This window comes from Varanus komodoensis, unplaced genomic scaffold (assembly GCF_004798865.1).
Source record: "Varanus komodoensis strain SLA01 unplaced genomic scaffold, ASM479886v1 scaffold105, whole genome shotgun sequence".
Classification (NCBI taxonomy): domain Eukaryota; kingdom Metazoa; phylum Chordata; class Lepidosauria; order Squamata; family Varanidae; genus Varanus; species Varanus komodoensis.
The window spans coordinates 659,569-676,135 of NW_025335297.1; the positions used below are offsets into that span (position 1 = coordinate 659,569).

The 16,567-nt window shown below is 45.3% G+C and overlaps 1 protein-coding gene across 1 annotated transcript; it reads left to right on the top strand.

Annotated features, from left to right (window-relative positions):
- The first annotated feature begins 5,669 nt into the window (after nucleotides 1-5,669).
- IER3 (immediate early response 3) lies at nucleotides 5,670-8,379 on the top strand. Its single transcript, XM_044419600.1, has 2 exons — nucleotides 5,670-5,935; nucleotides 7,039-8,379. Exons 1-2 carry the CDS (start codon nucleotides 5,714-5,716, stop codon nucleotides 7,360-7,362), a joined length of 546 nt encoding a protein of 181 aa, XP_044275535.1. The 5' UTR covers nucleotides 5,670-5,713; the 3' UTR covers nucleotides 7,363-8,379.
- Nucleotides 8,380-16,567: the final 8,188 nt, after the last annotated feature.

The window sequence follows — 16,567 nt, forward strand, 5'->3', positions numbered from 1 at the left end:
CATGCTGGGTGTGCGCCACAGCCTTCGGAATCGTCAGCTTCCATGCAGGCCAAGCAGAGGTTGCCATAGGACACCCAACCCAGACACAGTAAGTTAATTATGGGTTAAACAAGCCACAGTTAACCTATAATTAGTAGTTAGATTATTGTGAAACGTGTAATAGTAGATGCACATAACAGAAATTAAGGAGAAAGGCTATAACTAAAATAAGAGACAGTGTGGTGTAGCGGTTAAAAGTGCAGGACTGGGACTCAGGAGATCTGAGTTCAACTCTCCATTCAGCCAGATTTCTGGTAACCTAGAAATGTGAACTGTTTTTCCCCAATCTAATTTCCCATGAAGGGCGTTTGGCTTGTTTTGACTGTAATGCTGGTAAAGTTTGGAAACCTATGGCTGCTTTACTGCAAGTTCTGCAGGATGTGGGGAATCTGCTGACAAGACTGGGAATGCAACATTTTTATTTCCCTCCATTGGCCCAATTTCCATTGGTACTGAAATAAAAGAGTCATGGACCAAGAAACCAAGCTCTTACCCTGTGACTCCTCGTGTTCTCTGAATAGCCAGGAATTGGATCCAGATGTTACAATTGTCTTAGGAGAAAATATTGCCCATACACATCGATATATTTTAGCAATGCTCTTCTAAACTGACACCCTGGTAAACCCCGCAGCTGCTTGGGATTGTGTATTACAAATACCCACAAACAGGGGTGTATAATACGCAACATGATAGATATATTGCTCTCATAGCCACATTTCATGTACCATTCCTATTTGGAAAAAACACCTGTATTTAGGGACAAATTAATTGTTTGTTTTTATACCATCCAATAACCGAGGCTCTCTGGGCAGTTAAACAAAAGTTAAATGTAAGGTAGGAGATGCTTCAGCAGAATTTCCTTAGATTTAAAACTGTATTTATGTAGTGACAATAGAGGTTCGGATGAAGTCTAATGGAGCGTATAAAAACACCAGGGTTGATTTTAATTAGGAAAGATCTGAGAGCGAAATATGACTCAGAACTGTGACCTCAGTCCAAATTACCCACACCTTCTAATATCTAGAGAATACAATAACCCACACACCGGGACAGAGTATGGGTTGTTTTGAATCATGGAGTGCTGTTGACACATGGGTTGGCATGCTGTCTGAACCCAGCTGCTTTTACAAGCCTAAAGGTTAACCACAAACAACCCCTGAAGAAGACCTATAGTTTGTTCTTGGGTTGTGAACTGTGGATTGGTTCACCATGGTTTGATATCTCAGTTGGTTTCAGACAACATGATAACTCCCAGTTCAATGGCAATCCATGATTCAGTGAGAATCCATACTCAGCTCATACTCAGCCCATGAGCATGGGTTATCTTGCTGTTTGAACCTGAATCCAAACATCAACAGGGAAGCAGGTCTTCTACTCTAGCCTAAAGGTATAAAGTCCAGGGATAAGTTAACAGTACTATAATATTAACATAATTCAGTTTGCGATAGCTTTGATGGTTGCTAGTTTGAGCTTACCTCTTCTTTATTCATAGGTGAATGTCCCAAATATTAAATAGCTACATTAACAGTGGCTGCAGAAAACCTTGAAAAACCACTTGGATGTCACATCCCAAGAAGTGTTTAAGGAAGCCCTGACCCTTATTAAAAAGAAAAGCCTTCGGAAGCTGTCACCTGGGGCTCCTCTGCATGAGGCATTTAATCTAGACCTCTGTGGAGATTTCTTTGCTCATTTTCTTTGTGGAAGGAAGAGAGCATCCTTAACCATGTTTTTTCCAGGGGTTTTTCACTCTGCCTTTCTGTATATTCTTACGTGTTCCGCTGTGGCACGAAATTGAATTGTGAAAATGCAAGGCCTCTGTTGCAAATAATGGTGCCATCAAGGAAAGTACCAGATTTTCCTCCCTCTCAAAGAACCCATAAAAACGCCTGGAAAGCTCAGGAGAGGCCCTGGAGCGTGACGGCATGATGGAAAGGCCCTGCAAACTCCCAACACAATAAATGCCTCGCGCAGCCTTGGAGCGGAGTGGCGGGGAAGGAGAGTGTAACAGTTCCCGACAGGGGCAGGGCCACATACCCAAAATATCTGGGGCTCCAGTTCACAGGACCTTAAAGAATACACAGATTTGCATATGTCCCTTTACATATGGTCTAAAGTGTGCATGCATGCATTTGTAAAATACGCTAAACGACACCCCTGCAAAAAAGAAGAATGTGCAGAGCAAGGAGGGGGCTTGGTTTCAGAAAAAAATGCTCAAGTCAGACAGATCCAATCTAATTCACATAGTTCTGTTTTTTGCTTCAGACCCTGTGCATCCTATTTACTCACCAATAATAAGTATTTATAAACCTGGATCTATGGTTTGATTTATCTGATAAAACTTAATCTAACAAGGAAAGCCACTCTGAAGCTGCAAATTGTTAGGAACAAACCTACACTGTAATTAATTTCTCCAGTTATTTATTTATTTAAGGCTTTTACAAACCATTCTCTCTCAGCAAAAGCTCTCAGATGGTGTACAAAAAACCAGTACAAATCCAGATACAATATTTAATTAATTAATTAATCAATCAATCAGCTTTCCAACCCACCCTATTAGCCACATGGCTCCCTGGGCGGGTTACAACAACAAAACCATAAATACAATATAAAATAGAATATAAAACAAAAATCACAAATTACAATAAAACATTTAAACATAATATACATGTTTGATCTCCACAGAGCATCTAAAACATCAAGGTATAACATAATAATCAACAATTAATAAATAACAGCAAAACCAGTATAAAATCAAATCATATTGATTAGCAATTAAAATACTGGGCAACTAAAACAGTTTTGACCTGGTGCCGAAATGTATACAAACTTGGCACCAGGCGCATTCCAGGTGCACCTACTGCCGTAGATGACAAAACTCATTTAGTCCATAAACTATGGTTTGTTGTTGGGCTGTGCACAGTAATTTGTTCATGGCTGACCAGCTGAGCTTTATTAACATGGCTGGGCGCATATAACAACCCACAACTCAACAGTGGTCCAGATTCAGCCCATACTCTACCTTGATTATGGCTTGTGGGAACCCAGGCAGTAGGAATCTTGTCCAGAACCACTCCACCTCTTCTTTCTTGCCCCCCCCCCCCGCACTTCCCAAGGGCAGATGTAACATTTCAACAATTGCACAGGACCATCCCGTGGATTAGTTGTGCACTTGCAAGCATTCACGGCCTGCACCGTTAAGGGTAGCGAAGGAAGGCAGCGTGGGTGTGTTTGTTATGCAGGATGTTTACGATGGCGGGAGAGCATGTTTGCGTGGCAGCTGCTGCAGTCGAATATTTAGTTCATGTGTATGGAGCAAATGTGCCAGAGAGGTTATATTAAGCAAAATTAAGCCATACATGTGTACAGCGACCCAAATTACAAGGAGTGGAACACATGACGATGTCTGATCCGTACCATCTCCCCTGGTCTCTCTGATAAACTGAAAGCATTACCAAGTACATTTGGTAGATCAGAGAACATAAGCAACATCCATGAATCTGTATCTAAGCTTCCAGTCACAGATCCTGCCCAGGCCTCTTGTCCGTGCCCTTAAAACCCTCCTTGCCATCACCTACCTGTCACCCTTCTCAACATCACTTTGGGCACCATCCTATCCATGTTTTTACTCTCCCCTCCCCCCTAAAAAAGTCTTATTTAGATAGAAGGAAAGAAACACTGTAGTTGCACTCCCAGGATAACTTACGAGGGGCGTTCAATGCATTCTCAGTATCGGGTTGATTTGCTATTGATGTGGGTAATTTAATTATTTCTTTAGCTAATGACACTATCTGAGGGTATACATGCAAAATTTCAACTAAGTGTGATCATTAGTTCCCTAGTAATCCTCAGTGAAAGACGACCATAAAGCCTGACATGACAATGTTGAAGAAAATCGAGCACCGCACTGTGATTAAGTTCCTTACAAAACAAGGAAAAAGTCAAAAAATCATTCACGAAGAGATGGTGGCCGTTTACCAGGACTCTGCACCTTGATTATATACTGTTCAAAAGTGATCAAGTGAATTTAAAAGGGGTAGAGAAAGCACTGAAGACGACCTTTGCTCAGGCGGGCTGGTTACTGCCACTACGAAAGAAAATGTGAAAAAAACTGAGAAACTTGTACTGGAAGATGCCCGAATAAAAATCAAAATGTTAGAAGAGATGACAAACCTATCCATTGGTACCATATTTACTATTTTTCATGACCATCTTAACCTTTCAAAGGTCTGTGCAAGATGGGTGCTGCGAATGCTCATGGCGCCTCAGAAACAAGTGTGAGCCGAGTGCTGTAGGGAGTTTTTAGAGCTCTGTGGTGAAGATCCATCGAGTATTTTAGACCAAATTGTTACTGGAGATGAAACTTGGGTTCATCACTATGACCCTGAAAGTAAGCAGGAGTCCATGCAGTGGCATAAAAAAGGTGCTGACCCTCCAAAGAAATTCAAAGTCACTCCATCGGCCGGAAAAATCATGGCCACTGTGTTTTGGGACTCAAAGGGAATTTTATTGATTGAGTACACGAAAAAAGGTGAAACCATAAACACAGCATCTTACACAACCACTCTGCGTAATTTAAGAGAAGCAATTAAAGAAAAAAGGCAGGGAAAACTGACCGCAGGTGTGTTGCTTCTTCACGACAACGCACCTGTTTATATGGCGCGTGTTTCGAAGGCTGCTGTGTGAGACCGTGGTTTCGAAGAAATAAACCACCCACCCTATAGCCCGGACCTATAGACCCCAGTGACTGCTACCTGATCCCGAATTTGAAAAAAGATCTTTGTGGAAAGCGAGTTTCCGACAATGAAGAGCTCAAGACGGAAATTAACGCACATTTTTTAGACAAGGAGGAAGGGTATTTTTTACAGGGAATTGAAAAGTTAATTTCTAGATGTAATAAGTGTATTGAAGTTATGGGGGATTACATTGAAAAATAAAAATTATTTCAATTTATTATTCCTTTTTCTTCATGCTGATAGAGAATACATTGAACATCCCTCGTATCTATGTGTCTACCTATCTCTCATACATTTCTATTATTTATAATTAAATAGCTGGTTTAAATACTGTGCTTAAATACATCATAAATAGCAGCCATCACAAAGAAACCACTAATAAAATCTCTGAATAGTATGAGATATTCTTAGTAAACAAAAATCTTAAAATCTCAGAATAGCCAGAATAGTATATGGAGAAAAAAGAAAGTAGGAAGGGAGGAAAGGAGAAATGGAGACGGCAAGTAATACTTTCTAAGGCGAGTGCTTGGATCCAATACGAGTTTTCGCCGTTATGGCCTAAGAGTGTCGTTTCGTGTGTTTTCTAAGCCAGGATGTATACATCTGGCATGCACAGTGAAATGTTAGGAGGAAGGTGCGTGCGTGCTTCGCTTGTGTTTCCGCAATTAACACTCCCCCCGTTTCACAATCTGCCCTTTCCCTTCTTGCTCCCCTCGCCACGCTCCGCGGTGCGTAACGCCCCTCCCCCCCCCCCCGCGGTCGCACGCTATTAGCCAAGCTGGGCTTTCCCGGGTGAGCTGTCCGCCCCGCGAGGCTGGGCGCCGCCCCTGCGCTGCCGGGCCAATCCAGGCGCGGCGAGGGCGGGCTCCGGCCATCCATAAAGCCGCGGCGTCGCGGTGGTCGTCATTCTTTCGCCGGCGCCGCTTGCTTTCCCGCGCTGTATGGAACCCTTGCACGGCTCGGCAGCAGTCATGTGCTACGCTTGCAAACCTTCACTGCCAGCGTTCAGGATGCCCTGCACCCCCGCAAAGCTCCGGCCCACCGGGCCCCAGTACTTCACTTTCGACCCCCTCCCGGAGGTCGAGAAGACCCCGGCCCACAGGAACGCCTCCAAGACGAGCCGGAGCAAGAAGCGAGCGCGGAGAGTGCTCTATCCTCCAGTGGTAAGTTGCGGCAGGAGGGAACTGGAGGCCCGCGCTGGCCCGGGAGCCTGGACTCCTGCGCTCGCCTGAGGCAGGTCGGCTGGCTTCTCCCGACGTCGGACGGGCAACAGGGCATCTGCGCTTCCTTAACGTTGCAGTAAGCGCCCGGAGCAGCATTCCCGAGTTTAAGCCTTTTTGTGTAAGCATGCCTGGGATTGCGCAGAGACGCAAGTTGGTTCGGGTGGGCAAATTGTGGCCCTCCAGATGTCGCTTGACTGCAGCTCCCATCATCCGCCACCCTTGGCCAGTTTGGCTAGTGCTGGTGGAAGCAATAGTGCTCTGGCCTTTGGAGGGCCACTGTAACAGTTCAGTAATCCATGACAAGTCAGGGAATGCCCATAAGAACAAATGTCTTCTGACGGAGTTCAAGCTCAGCAGTTTCTGCCCCTCAGACAACAGGTCTCTCACAGCCTGTGCCCCTCTCATAATGATTGAGAGATGCTAAATGCCTAATATCCACTCTTATGGTTGCATGACTGGCTGAAATCCAACAGGTGAAACTTCCCCTGTATGTACCATTGCAAGATGAGGCAAGATCTTGGCTTTCCATCAGGCAGCAGCTGTGAGAGATGCAAGAGACTCCCTTCCTCCCAGGGCTGTGCATGCAAAAAAGCACTTACTGAAAAAGGCGGTAATCAGGTGCTGAGGAGAATCTGTTCGTTAGGCAGGACTTGCTGTGACACGTTAATAACCTCCTCTCCCACAAACCACCAAAAAGCAATAGAAAAAAAGAACAATTCCCTCTCTTCTGCACTTAGGAAGCAAGGGAGTAAAGAGGTTTTGGGGGTTTCCTTAAGTTTTGATCCAGGCAAAGCAATTTAAAACTGAGGTGGAGCCAATATGCAGGGCAGAGAAGCAGGTTTTGAGAAGTGTAGGCAGGAAAGACATGCAGACATCAGGAAGGCTGTCATGCTGTCCCTTACCTAAATTTCTGGGTTGGTGTCATTAGCTGAAAAGGATTCTAGAAAATGTGCATGGAAGCAACAGGATGAATACTGAACTGGCATTCATGCTTGTCGTGCTCCAAAGTATTCAGGCCTAACTTCTCTCATTCTCTCCCTCAGGTAAAGCGCTATTACCCTGCCGAGGAGCGCAGTTATGCGAAACGTTTTCTCTTTATTCTGCTCACGATCATCTTCTTCCAAATCTACACTGCTGAAGAGGATGTTACACTCATGGTGCCCTCCCTAAGCGCTGAGGAAAATGTCTCGGGATGCTCCGTGGAGACGAGGGAACACCTTCTTCTGGAACAGCTGGAGCCTGCAGCACTTCCCTGGGAAATCATGGAGGCCTCCAACGCTACAGGTTGGGACTGGGCTGACGAGGACACCTCTGAATCCACCATTGACATCACCGAGCTTTTGGAGCAGAGCCTGGCTGCTTTCTGAAGATCCAAGGGAGACGTTCTTACAAGGCAGCCTGGGCTGGAACGCATCCTTTGAGGGTTTCCAGCGCTGTGGCCACCACTTCAGCTTCAGAAGAAGTGACTCATGTCTAGGTAGAGCTGGACCCACAAATGGGTCACGGCCAGTTGGACTTGGGCCAGATCTTTCTGGCTTTTTGAAGTCTTTGCTCTGCACTCAGCCATACTGATGTAAGAGAAATGTAAACTGTATTCACACTACATCTTAAAACAGGGAGGGAAGTTCCCTGTTCTATACCAGATCAGACATCTGGTAAGGGGGAAGGGTATTTTATTTAATATTTAATATTTAATAATAATAATAATTTAAGCTGACGTTTAATTGTGTGAAACTGAGATTACAAGGGAAATCTGGGTTTTGTGCTAGGTTGAAAGAAAGGTACGTAATGTTTGTCTCTAATAGGACAGAATCATATTGACACTTATTGAAAATCTAAATTTCAATCTGAAGATAATCTGTAGATTTCCTAGAACAAGATCTATTTTATAATCTACTATATGTAGGGACAATATTTTGAGGAAGATTGAAGTGTGGTGGAGAAGCCACTGATGTTTTGGAGGATGCTGTTACCGTGTTTGGTGGGGGAAGGAATCATTTGACATGCAAAGTACTGACAGATGAAAAGTGCCAAAGATGCCTCTTTCCTGACTTATGTTTATTTCTGAAGCTGATAGGAGAATCTTTGGAATGTTTCGGTTCCTTGATTTAAGGACACAATAAAAGAGGGAGGTGAAGACATTTCAGGACGTTACAGACGTCCAAGCATCCTATTTCAGACGTTTTGGTCAGCACTCTCCCTTGTATTGTGTGCTTACTGTGTAAGCATGGTCTGTCTCAAAAGCAGTGATCACATCCACACCAGCATTTCTGAAACTACAGTAAATTTCTTTTGAGAATTGCACTTTACATGTCTACACTATTCAGATGCAGTTTTCTGAACTCTGTATGTTCTGTGAACAAATAAATAAATGGTTGACACGATCTTTTGCCTGATTGTCCTGTGTGACGGTAGTGAATGGGAAGAGTGAAAATAGCCTGATGGACTCAAGAATAAAATGGCAGCAAAAGGAGCATCAGGAGTTCTTCAAGGGTGCCATCCTGCGGCCTCCCAACTTTGTCTGGTGAGCCATACGAACCCTTGGAGTCCCAGATGCTGTCATCTCGGAGCTGGGACTCCAAAGGCTGACCCCTGCCTTGCTCCGCTTGCAGCTGGAGCAGAAAGAACCATAGTGGATGTCTCCAGGTATCAGCTGGGCCTTGGAGGGGGAACAAGAGGTCATGCTGCAGGGCAGGGAGTGGAGGAGGCCTGGGGCTGCAGAATTAGGCTGGAAGGTATCCCAGAGTTGTTTCCTGCCTCTCCTTGGCACTATCTGGGCTGCTGAAAATAGCCATCTAAAAAAAAAAATACCTAGCACACCACAGCAGTGGATGCCACTGTACTTGTCTGTAGGCATAGAGGCATGAAAGCTTCCAAGTCCAGAGGCTTTGTGCAGAAAGACCCTACCTGTCTCAAGGAACCTGAAATGAGCCGGACCCAGGTTAGTGCAGTGGCAAGAAATGCTGCAGTGACCTGAGATGTGCTGAGATGAGGAATTTCATCTCTGCAGGAGCAGGTCTGTAGCCTGGGCAGACATTTTCTCACCCCTCTGTGTTTTTCAAATGGTTTACAATGCTGTCTTTAAGAGGCCTCCAAATCAGATGGGTTCTCCCCACCCCGGACTTTTATGGGGACCCCTGCAGAACTCCTGGCTGATCATGGGCCTGTGTAGGAGATGCTGATAACTCGGGATGTTCTGCTGAACAAAGGACGGGGAAGATCTCCAGCAAAGCTGCTTGAATGTAAAATCATGGCTCTGAACGGATTCCAGAGGTCAAGCAACTATTACTGATTAACATAATCAACCTCAAAAATGCAATGTGATCAGGAGCAAACAATGTTACGCCCAAAGTATGTGCAGAGCAGAGAGATCTGGACACCGTACAGGGCACAGCTAAGTCAAGTTGTATGCTTGAAGGGCAAGCAAAAGCCACCAAGGATGCCACTAATCTGGTATTTGGCAAAGTACTTCGTTGTATGGTGATAGCAAAGTAGGGAAATCATACTTAAATGCCTTGCAAAGTGAAGGCTGCAGTGCTGCCTCTGATGCAGTTGCTGTTCTATCTGTTGACACCACCGAGACACCTCCGTAGTAGCTTATCATAGATATCCATGCTATTTTCAGACAACCCCTTTCCATGAACTCAGCTGTCAGCAGCTGGGTCCATACTAGGCTAGAGGCCAGCTGTACCCCAACTGCCCCGCCGTTCCAGGGTCACCCACATACTCCGCATTCTGCCTTTCCTCTAAGGAGGTGATGGCGGTGCACAGAGTTCTCCTACCAGTCTCCCATTTTATCCCTGTAGCTTTCACATACCCATGGAGACAGGTGACTGGGTGACTTTGGGCCAGTCACAGATGCTCAAACCAACCTCCCTCACAGGGTTGCTGTTGTGGGGAGAAATTGGGAGCGACAGGAAGAATATAATGTAAGCTGCTTTGAGACTTTTTAAAGATGGAATATAAATCATAGATAGATAGATAGGACTGCCTACTTCTTCCATACCTACCTACCTGATGCTCTAAGATCTGGTTCAGAGGTCCTTCTTAAAGAGTCATCTCCTAAAGAGGTGAAGAGGATGGCAAACGGAAAGGGGGCCTATTTGGTGGTTGTGCCCCACAGGCTCCTCAGAGTGGTATACCTGGTACCCTCATTGCAATCATTTTGGTGCCAGGTGGCAATAGTTCTATCTTCCAGACATTTTAGTAATTGAATAGTTTTAAAATTTTATATGAACTTTATTGATGGTTTTAGATTGCTGTGCTTGTTTAAAACAATTGTAATTAATAGAAACATAGAAGCGGAGTGAGTCAGAAGGGGTCTCCTGGGCCATCTAGTCTGACCTCCAGCACCAGCCGGCTCCACTCACAACATGCCCAATGATCTATGTGGTTGTCCAAACTGTATTCTTTTTGTATTTTGCTTTTTGTCTTTTATTTGTTTTTATTGCTTTAATTGTCCCCTGCCCAGAGAGTCCCATCTAGGACTATCGGTGCAGTTTCTAAATTAAATAAATAGGAGATGGTGCCCGTCCCAGGTCTTCCAGTGAGCATCCTGGCTGAGTGGATCCCCCTGGTCCCATCCTGATGCTCTGCATCGGCTCATCGAGCCCTCATCAGCCGGGCATAGCCTGCCTGAGAGGAGATCCGCAGAGGGGTTGCCTGGAGCTGAAGGAACAGAAGGTTCTCAGGAAAGCACAGGGTTGCCTGTGATTGGAGGCAGACCCTCATCAGGGCGAGCGGGTGAGTAACAGGCAAGTAGGCACAATGTGGATGGTCAGAGAGTAGAGCTTGCGGGCCTTTTCAGGGGGTTGAGAAAGCAGAGCCTGTGCATTTCCAAGGGCCTGGACTTAGTGGCAGCTCAGGGTGGATTTGGGTGCGCTGCAGGAGGAGCTCAGTGTGCATCCCACCTGTGGGCAGACGCTGGGCTTGTGAGATCTGCTTTGTCTTTTGTGGAAGCCCATGGTCCATCCACAGGAGCCTAGTGCACTGTATTGGGGGACAAAGTCGACTGGGGGCAGAACCGCATCCCGTGGTCTGTAGATGAGAATGACCCACATGAACAGGCGCAGACCATGCCTGAGATCATGCATTCTGACCGCCTGACCTAGAAGTGAGGAATGCTGCATGGCTGTTGCCGAGCAAACATTGTCACTTTCCTGAGAACTGACCAACATTCTGCCCATTCCTGCAACATATTAGTACCAAACTGCGGGTATTTCCAGATGAGGCATTTATCACACCGTCATCTTCCTTTATTCACAGAATTTTGCAGAGGAGTTCAGCCAACATCTTCAACTTGTAACCATCACTATTTTTTTTAGTGCTGAAAATCAATGTGGGAGAAAAGGCCAGAAAAGCCACACAATGTCTTCTGACTGCTAGCACTAGGAGCCCTACTTCTGGAAATCCTGTAATTTTCCATGTGCAAATCCATATGTAGTTAAACAGCACAGAGAGGCATCAAAAGACTTGGGAGAAATCCAAGGTTTGCAGGCATGCCAAAAATATTTAGGAAAAAAGCCATTATTGAGGAAACAACCTAAGAAGAACTAAACATGGAATGCTGACTGACATTTGGTTGAAAAAAAGCCACAAAAGGGGTGAGGAGTGCTGTAGAATGAGGTGGAGAGCTGACGGGCTGAAAAACCTGAACAAGAACACTCTATGCCGCAACATTTCGTTGTAGGTCTGATTTGTCAAGGAATGAGGTCTGTAATTCAGGAAATGGAGTCAACAGAAATGTTCCCCTTTGGCTCAAAATACCTGTTTCCCTCTATACTTGTTTTTGAACCCAAAGCAAAATACATCCAGTGGAGACAGCAAATGCCTCATGGCTGACAGACCTACCAAATCACAGCTCCATGAAACAATCCTCCTGAACCTGAAAAAGCAGGTCAAATAAAACACAACTAGCCATCAACTCAAACATCAACTCCACATGCTCACCCTAATTTGGTTAAATGGAGGCCTCAGAATCAAACAAACTGTGGGATTTTCCAAAGTCAAAAAAGCTTTACCAGGGGGAAATATCAGATTCATAACATCCCGGGAGCAGCCTTGCTGGAAAGCTGTGATAACAACTGCCAGAGAAGTAGCAGCACATTCCCGGCTGTTTTGTTTTGTTTTAGGAAGAAGGATAAGTTCCTCCTTGAGGCCTTAGCAGGAGGCCAGAGAAGGGAGAAAGAACCCTTGCGGTTCTGTGGAGGTGGTCAAAAGCAGCAGCTGTGTCATCTGGAACAATTCTCCGACTTGTCATGCATTTTGTTCTGTGATAAGTGCTGTGGTAAGAGGGCGCGATATCATTTATGACACGTTCACTCATACTGCAAGCCCCCTCAAAGCTCCTGGCAAGCCTAGTGTTAAGGGATGCTTTCAGGTAGGCAGTTCCTTGCACGAGGAACCTGAATCCACTGTGCGGTTCTACTTTTTCTCCATGTCAGACTTTCTGCATTCAACAAGGTGGAAAACGGAATGGTCCACCTAGCCCAGCCTTGTCCACACAAACTGGCAAAGGTTCCTCAGGGTTTCAGGAAGGATTCTTTCCTTGCCTTACCTAAAGAAGCCAGGGATCAAACCTTCAGCATCCAAAACATGAGCTTTAGCACACTGAGGTACGGCTCCTGCTGGAAGAAGCAGTAAAGTTACACAAGATAAGCGTGAGTGAACGAGGTTTGGATGCTTCCAGCAAACTTCCCTGAGTGAAGCAAGGGGATAGCAGCATAAAAGCCTCACCTGGAGGCATTGAAGGGCTTTGCTTCACACGTTACTGCCCAACACAGCACTGTGGTCTTTGCCACGAGGAAGCATGTTATTGAGTTGAGCATGCAGTGAAATCCGCAGTGAAATCATAGGAAGAGCCTAAATACTCTCAGTTAGCAGACTAGCGTGATGCACTCTTTCTGGAGCTGCCTTTGCACCTGGTTTGGAAGCTGCAGCTGCCGCAGAATGAACCAGCCAGGACGCTCAGTAGCGATGCCTGCCTTACACCGACATTGAGAAGAACAGCGCCAGTTGCCCATCACCTTCTAAGTCATGCTCCAGGTTTTGTTGCTGACATTCGCAGCTCTTAATAACGTGCACCCACAATAATGAGTGACAAGAAAAACCAGAGGGAGCAAGTACCCTGGGGGTGGACGATTAAAAAAACATTTACAGTTTATTCAGACATACAGGAAATACCTGCAGCATGTAGGTAGCCCCCGAAGGGACGACAAAGATGGAGTCTGTACTATCAGTTAAACACCCATTTTGGAGGAGCAGTGGGGGATCAGCTGGGAGATCACATAGGGCCTACATGTCATAGGCAGTTTGCTAGAGGCACATGAGAATAAAACAAAAAGGTTGAATGGGATTAAGACAGCACAATACAAAAAGAAACTTCGAGTCAGGTACACCATTAGCATATCGAGGATGGTACCTGAGCAGTACAGGCAAACATTAGCTTCTCTAAGGGGAGCAGGACTTGCAACACAGGAGTCCTGACCAGATCAGGAATCCCATCTTAACTCTAAAGCTGTTCTTAATGTTTCAGGCTTTTAGCAACCATCTTATGGCAGAACTTCTGCTCGCTTTGCCCTGACACTAGCTAGCCTGCCATCCCTTTGCAGACATCAAATCAGCCCTTGAAATTTTCCAAGGAGGCCTTATCAGTCTATCTAAGATACTGAGTGGTAAATAAATCTGTATATTTAGATTTCAAAAGCACACTGTGGAGAGCTGTACTTAGCCTTGGGATCTTTTCAGGATGTTTCCACAGTGACCATTTAGTAAAAGCATTTATTTACGTATCAGATTTATATCGTACCTTTTTTCTTACAAACAATTCAGAGTGGTTTACATAATTCCCTTCCTCCTCCTCCTCCTCCTCTCAGTCTTATCCCCACAATAACCCTGTGAGGTAGGCTGGGCTGAGAGTCTGTGACTGGCCCAAAGTCACCCAGTTGGCTCCATGGCTGAGCGGGGACTAGAACCCAGATCGCCTGAGTCCCAGTCCCGCTGGCTCCCATGCAGCAAGCTGCAGCAACTGAAATGATCTGTTAAAACATACTGCGTGGTGATTGTACCTGTGTGAAGTGACCTGAGTGAGCTGAAGACCAAATGAGAGAATGTTTGCCTACTCTGGTAAAGGACCATTGATCCGATGAGGATGGAAGCCCTCCGACCCTCCACCAGTCAGGGCAAGACCAGCTATGCACCACTACGTGATCTGTGGACCTGATGAAGATACAATTGCCCACACTGATCATTGCACATCCCTAGCCTAATAATGAAAAGATCAACACCCCCACCAAGTTCCTACCGGAAAGTAGCAGATTCTCTGGACCTCACAGCCTTACAGTAAAATCTACCACTTACTCATTCTGTAAAAAGTGTGTTTAGAGTTAAAGCAGGCTTGATGACCTAATGGATAGTGGTTTGGTTGCACTTGTGATGGCTGAGTAATAACATTATCATGGTCAGAATCTTGTTTCCCTGAGATAAACTCTGGTACTCACTGAATAGAGATGTGAGTAAGGAAGAAGCAAATGAGGGGTGGCTCAAGCTTAAAACTGTGCGAGGAATTTGTACTTACAAGTTGTCTGTCCTCCCTACCTTACCAGATTCAGAGGCAGGAGTTAAGGAAACATACTGAATTTGGAGAATAAGGAGGGTTGTGATGTTAGTTATTAGGTATCTGGTATCTGAAACAGGATATCTCATATTTTACTTCTTTTAAGCAGCCCTGCACCCATTTACCCAGGAGTTAAGTCCCATTAAACTCACTAGTTAATGAGGAAGAAGGGTTTCGATGAGAAGAAGATGTGCGGCTAATTTCCATTCAGAAGTAGAAGAAGAAAATACTAAGAAGTGATGTGAGTAAGACAGGGTGACAAAAGACCTGTAGAAAGGAACACTTCTAAAGGGGAAAGAGAATATCTCTTCTATAATGGGTTGGCACAATGCCCTGTAGTAAGGGCTGTCAGTGTTGCACAAACTGTGTGTGTGTGTGTGTGTGTAGGGGGTGCAGAATGACTTCCTTCCTGTTTGTTGTAAACCTCCGGTGCTTTTCATCTTGTTCTTACACGATATGGATAGGTTGACAGCTCTTCCGTGTTTAGCCTGCATCCTCTTTTGATTGCACAGCCTCGCCTTGTATGGAGTATTTCTGCATGCACCAGCCGGGTTGTTTTTCTTGAAGCAAACATATTCCCCCAGAAGCTGTGTAAACAGGAAAGCACACAGTGGTAAAGGTGTTATGCTTTTGTACCTATCAAGCGACCCTGAGTGGAAGGGAAGGTGGCCACCCATGAATCACCAAAAAGAGACAAAGGGGGACACCAATTTGCAATAAAATGTGCAGATGAGATACAAACATCAAAATAATCAGTATAATTTAAGGCAGGGGTCCTCAAACTTTTTAAACAGGGGGCCAGTTCACCGTCCCTCAGACTGTTGAGGGGCCGGACTATAGTTTGAAAAAAATATGAATGAATTCCTATGCACACTGCACATCTCTTATGTGTAGTGCAAAAAACAGGAAAAATAATACAATATTTAAAATGAGGAACAATTTTAATCAACATAAACTTATTAGTATTTCAATGGAAAGTATGGGCCTGCTTTTGGCTAATGAGATGGTCAATGTCCGGTTCCATATTCATTCCTCTCTTCTATATTCTCCCTCCTCTCTTCTGTATTCAGAGCCAACGCATGCGTGCAATAGGGGGAAGAGCCGGCGCGTGCGCAAGACCAGCACAGCAGCAGGAGCTAGCCAGAGCTAGCAGAGAGAGCCGGCGCATGCGCAGTTGAAGGGAGTTGTCACAATTTGGCACGTACGCCGGCTCTCTGCTAGTCTCTGAAACTGAAAGAGTTTCAGAGTATACCTGCACCAGCTCAGAGCTTTCAGACTTGTTTGGAGATCGTTTACTCCGAACGAGTCCGAAAGCTCTGAGGCGGGCTGGGTAAATGACCTTGTCAGGCCATATCTGGCTGTAGTTCGAGGACCCATGATTTAAGGAGAACTCCAATACATCTCACTATAATATGGGTGACTGCAAGCAAGTGACCCATATGCCTTGTCCAGGCTGTTGTTCAGCTTCCCAGCTGTTCTGCGTTTCCTCCTGTTGGCTTTCCTCTTTCAACTGGGCTTGGACAGGACAGCCCTTCGAATACAGGATGCCTCCAAAATAGAGGCCAGTCCTTTGGTGGTCCTTCAAACAGAGGACTGTTCAAAGTCTGAGGGCATCCCAGGGCTGTGGGAAGCCCAGCTTCAAATGGTTGCTCAGCTTGGCGAGGCATCCATTTGGTGAGACAAACCCATCTGGACATCCATTTTGATCTGTGTGGCTTCCTGGTAGGTCAAGCCCATCCATACTCTCTCAAAGTTGACCTGCCCTTAGTCTACCCTTGCCTGAGGGCAAAAAAAATGATAAAAAAATGATATTGGAAACAGAAATGACAAAGAATGGTCAATATATTTCCCCATTACACCTTATTTGTCCCTGACTTAGTATAGCAAGGAGAGAAGCTGTGTGAGAGCCCTCACTTCAAATTTCACCTCAGCCATGGACTCACTAGCTGTTGGTTCTT

What these genes read in the sequence shown, in the direction of transcription:
- IER3 (XM_044419600.1), top strand. Translation starts at nt 5,714, where the DNA reads ATGGAACCCTTGCACGGCTCGGCAGCAGTCATGTGCTACGCTTGCAAA. An exon ending in GAGTGCTCTATCCTCCAGTG is followed by an intron (nt 5,936 to 7,038) that starts GTAAGTTGCGGC and finishes TCTCTCCCTCAG; the next exon opens with GTAAAGCGCTATTACCCTGC.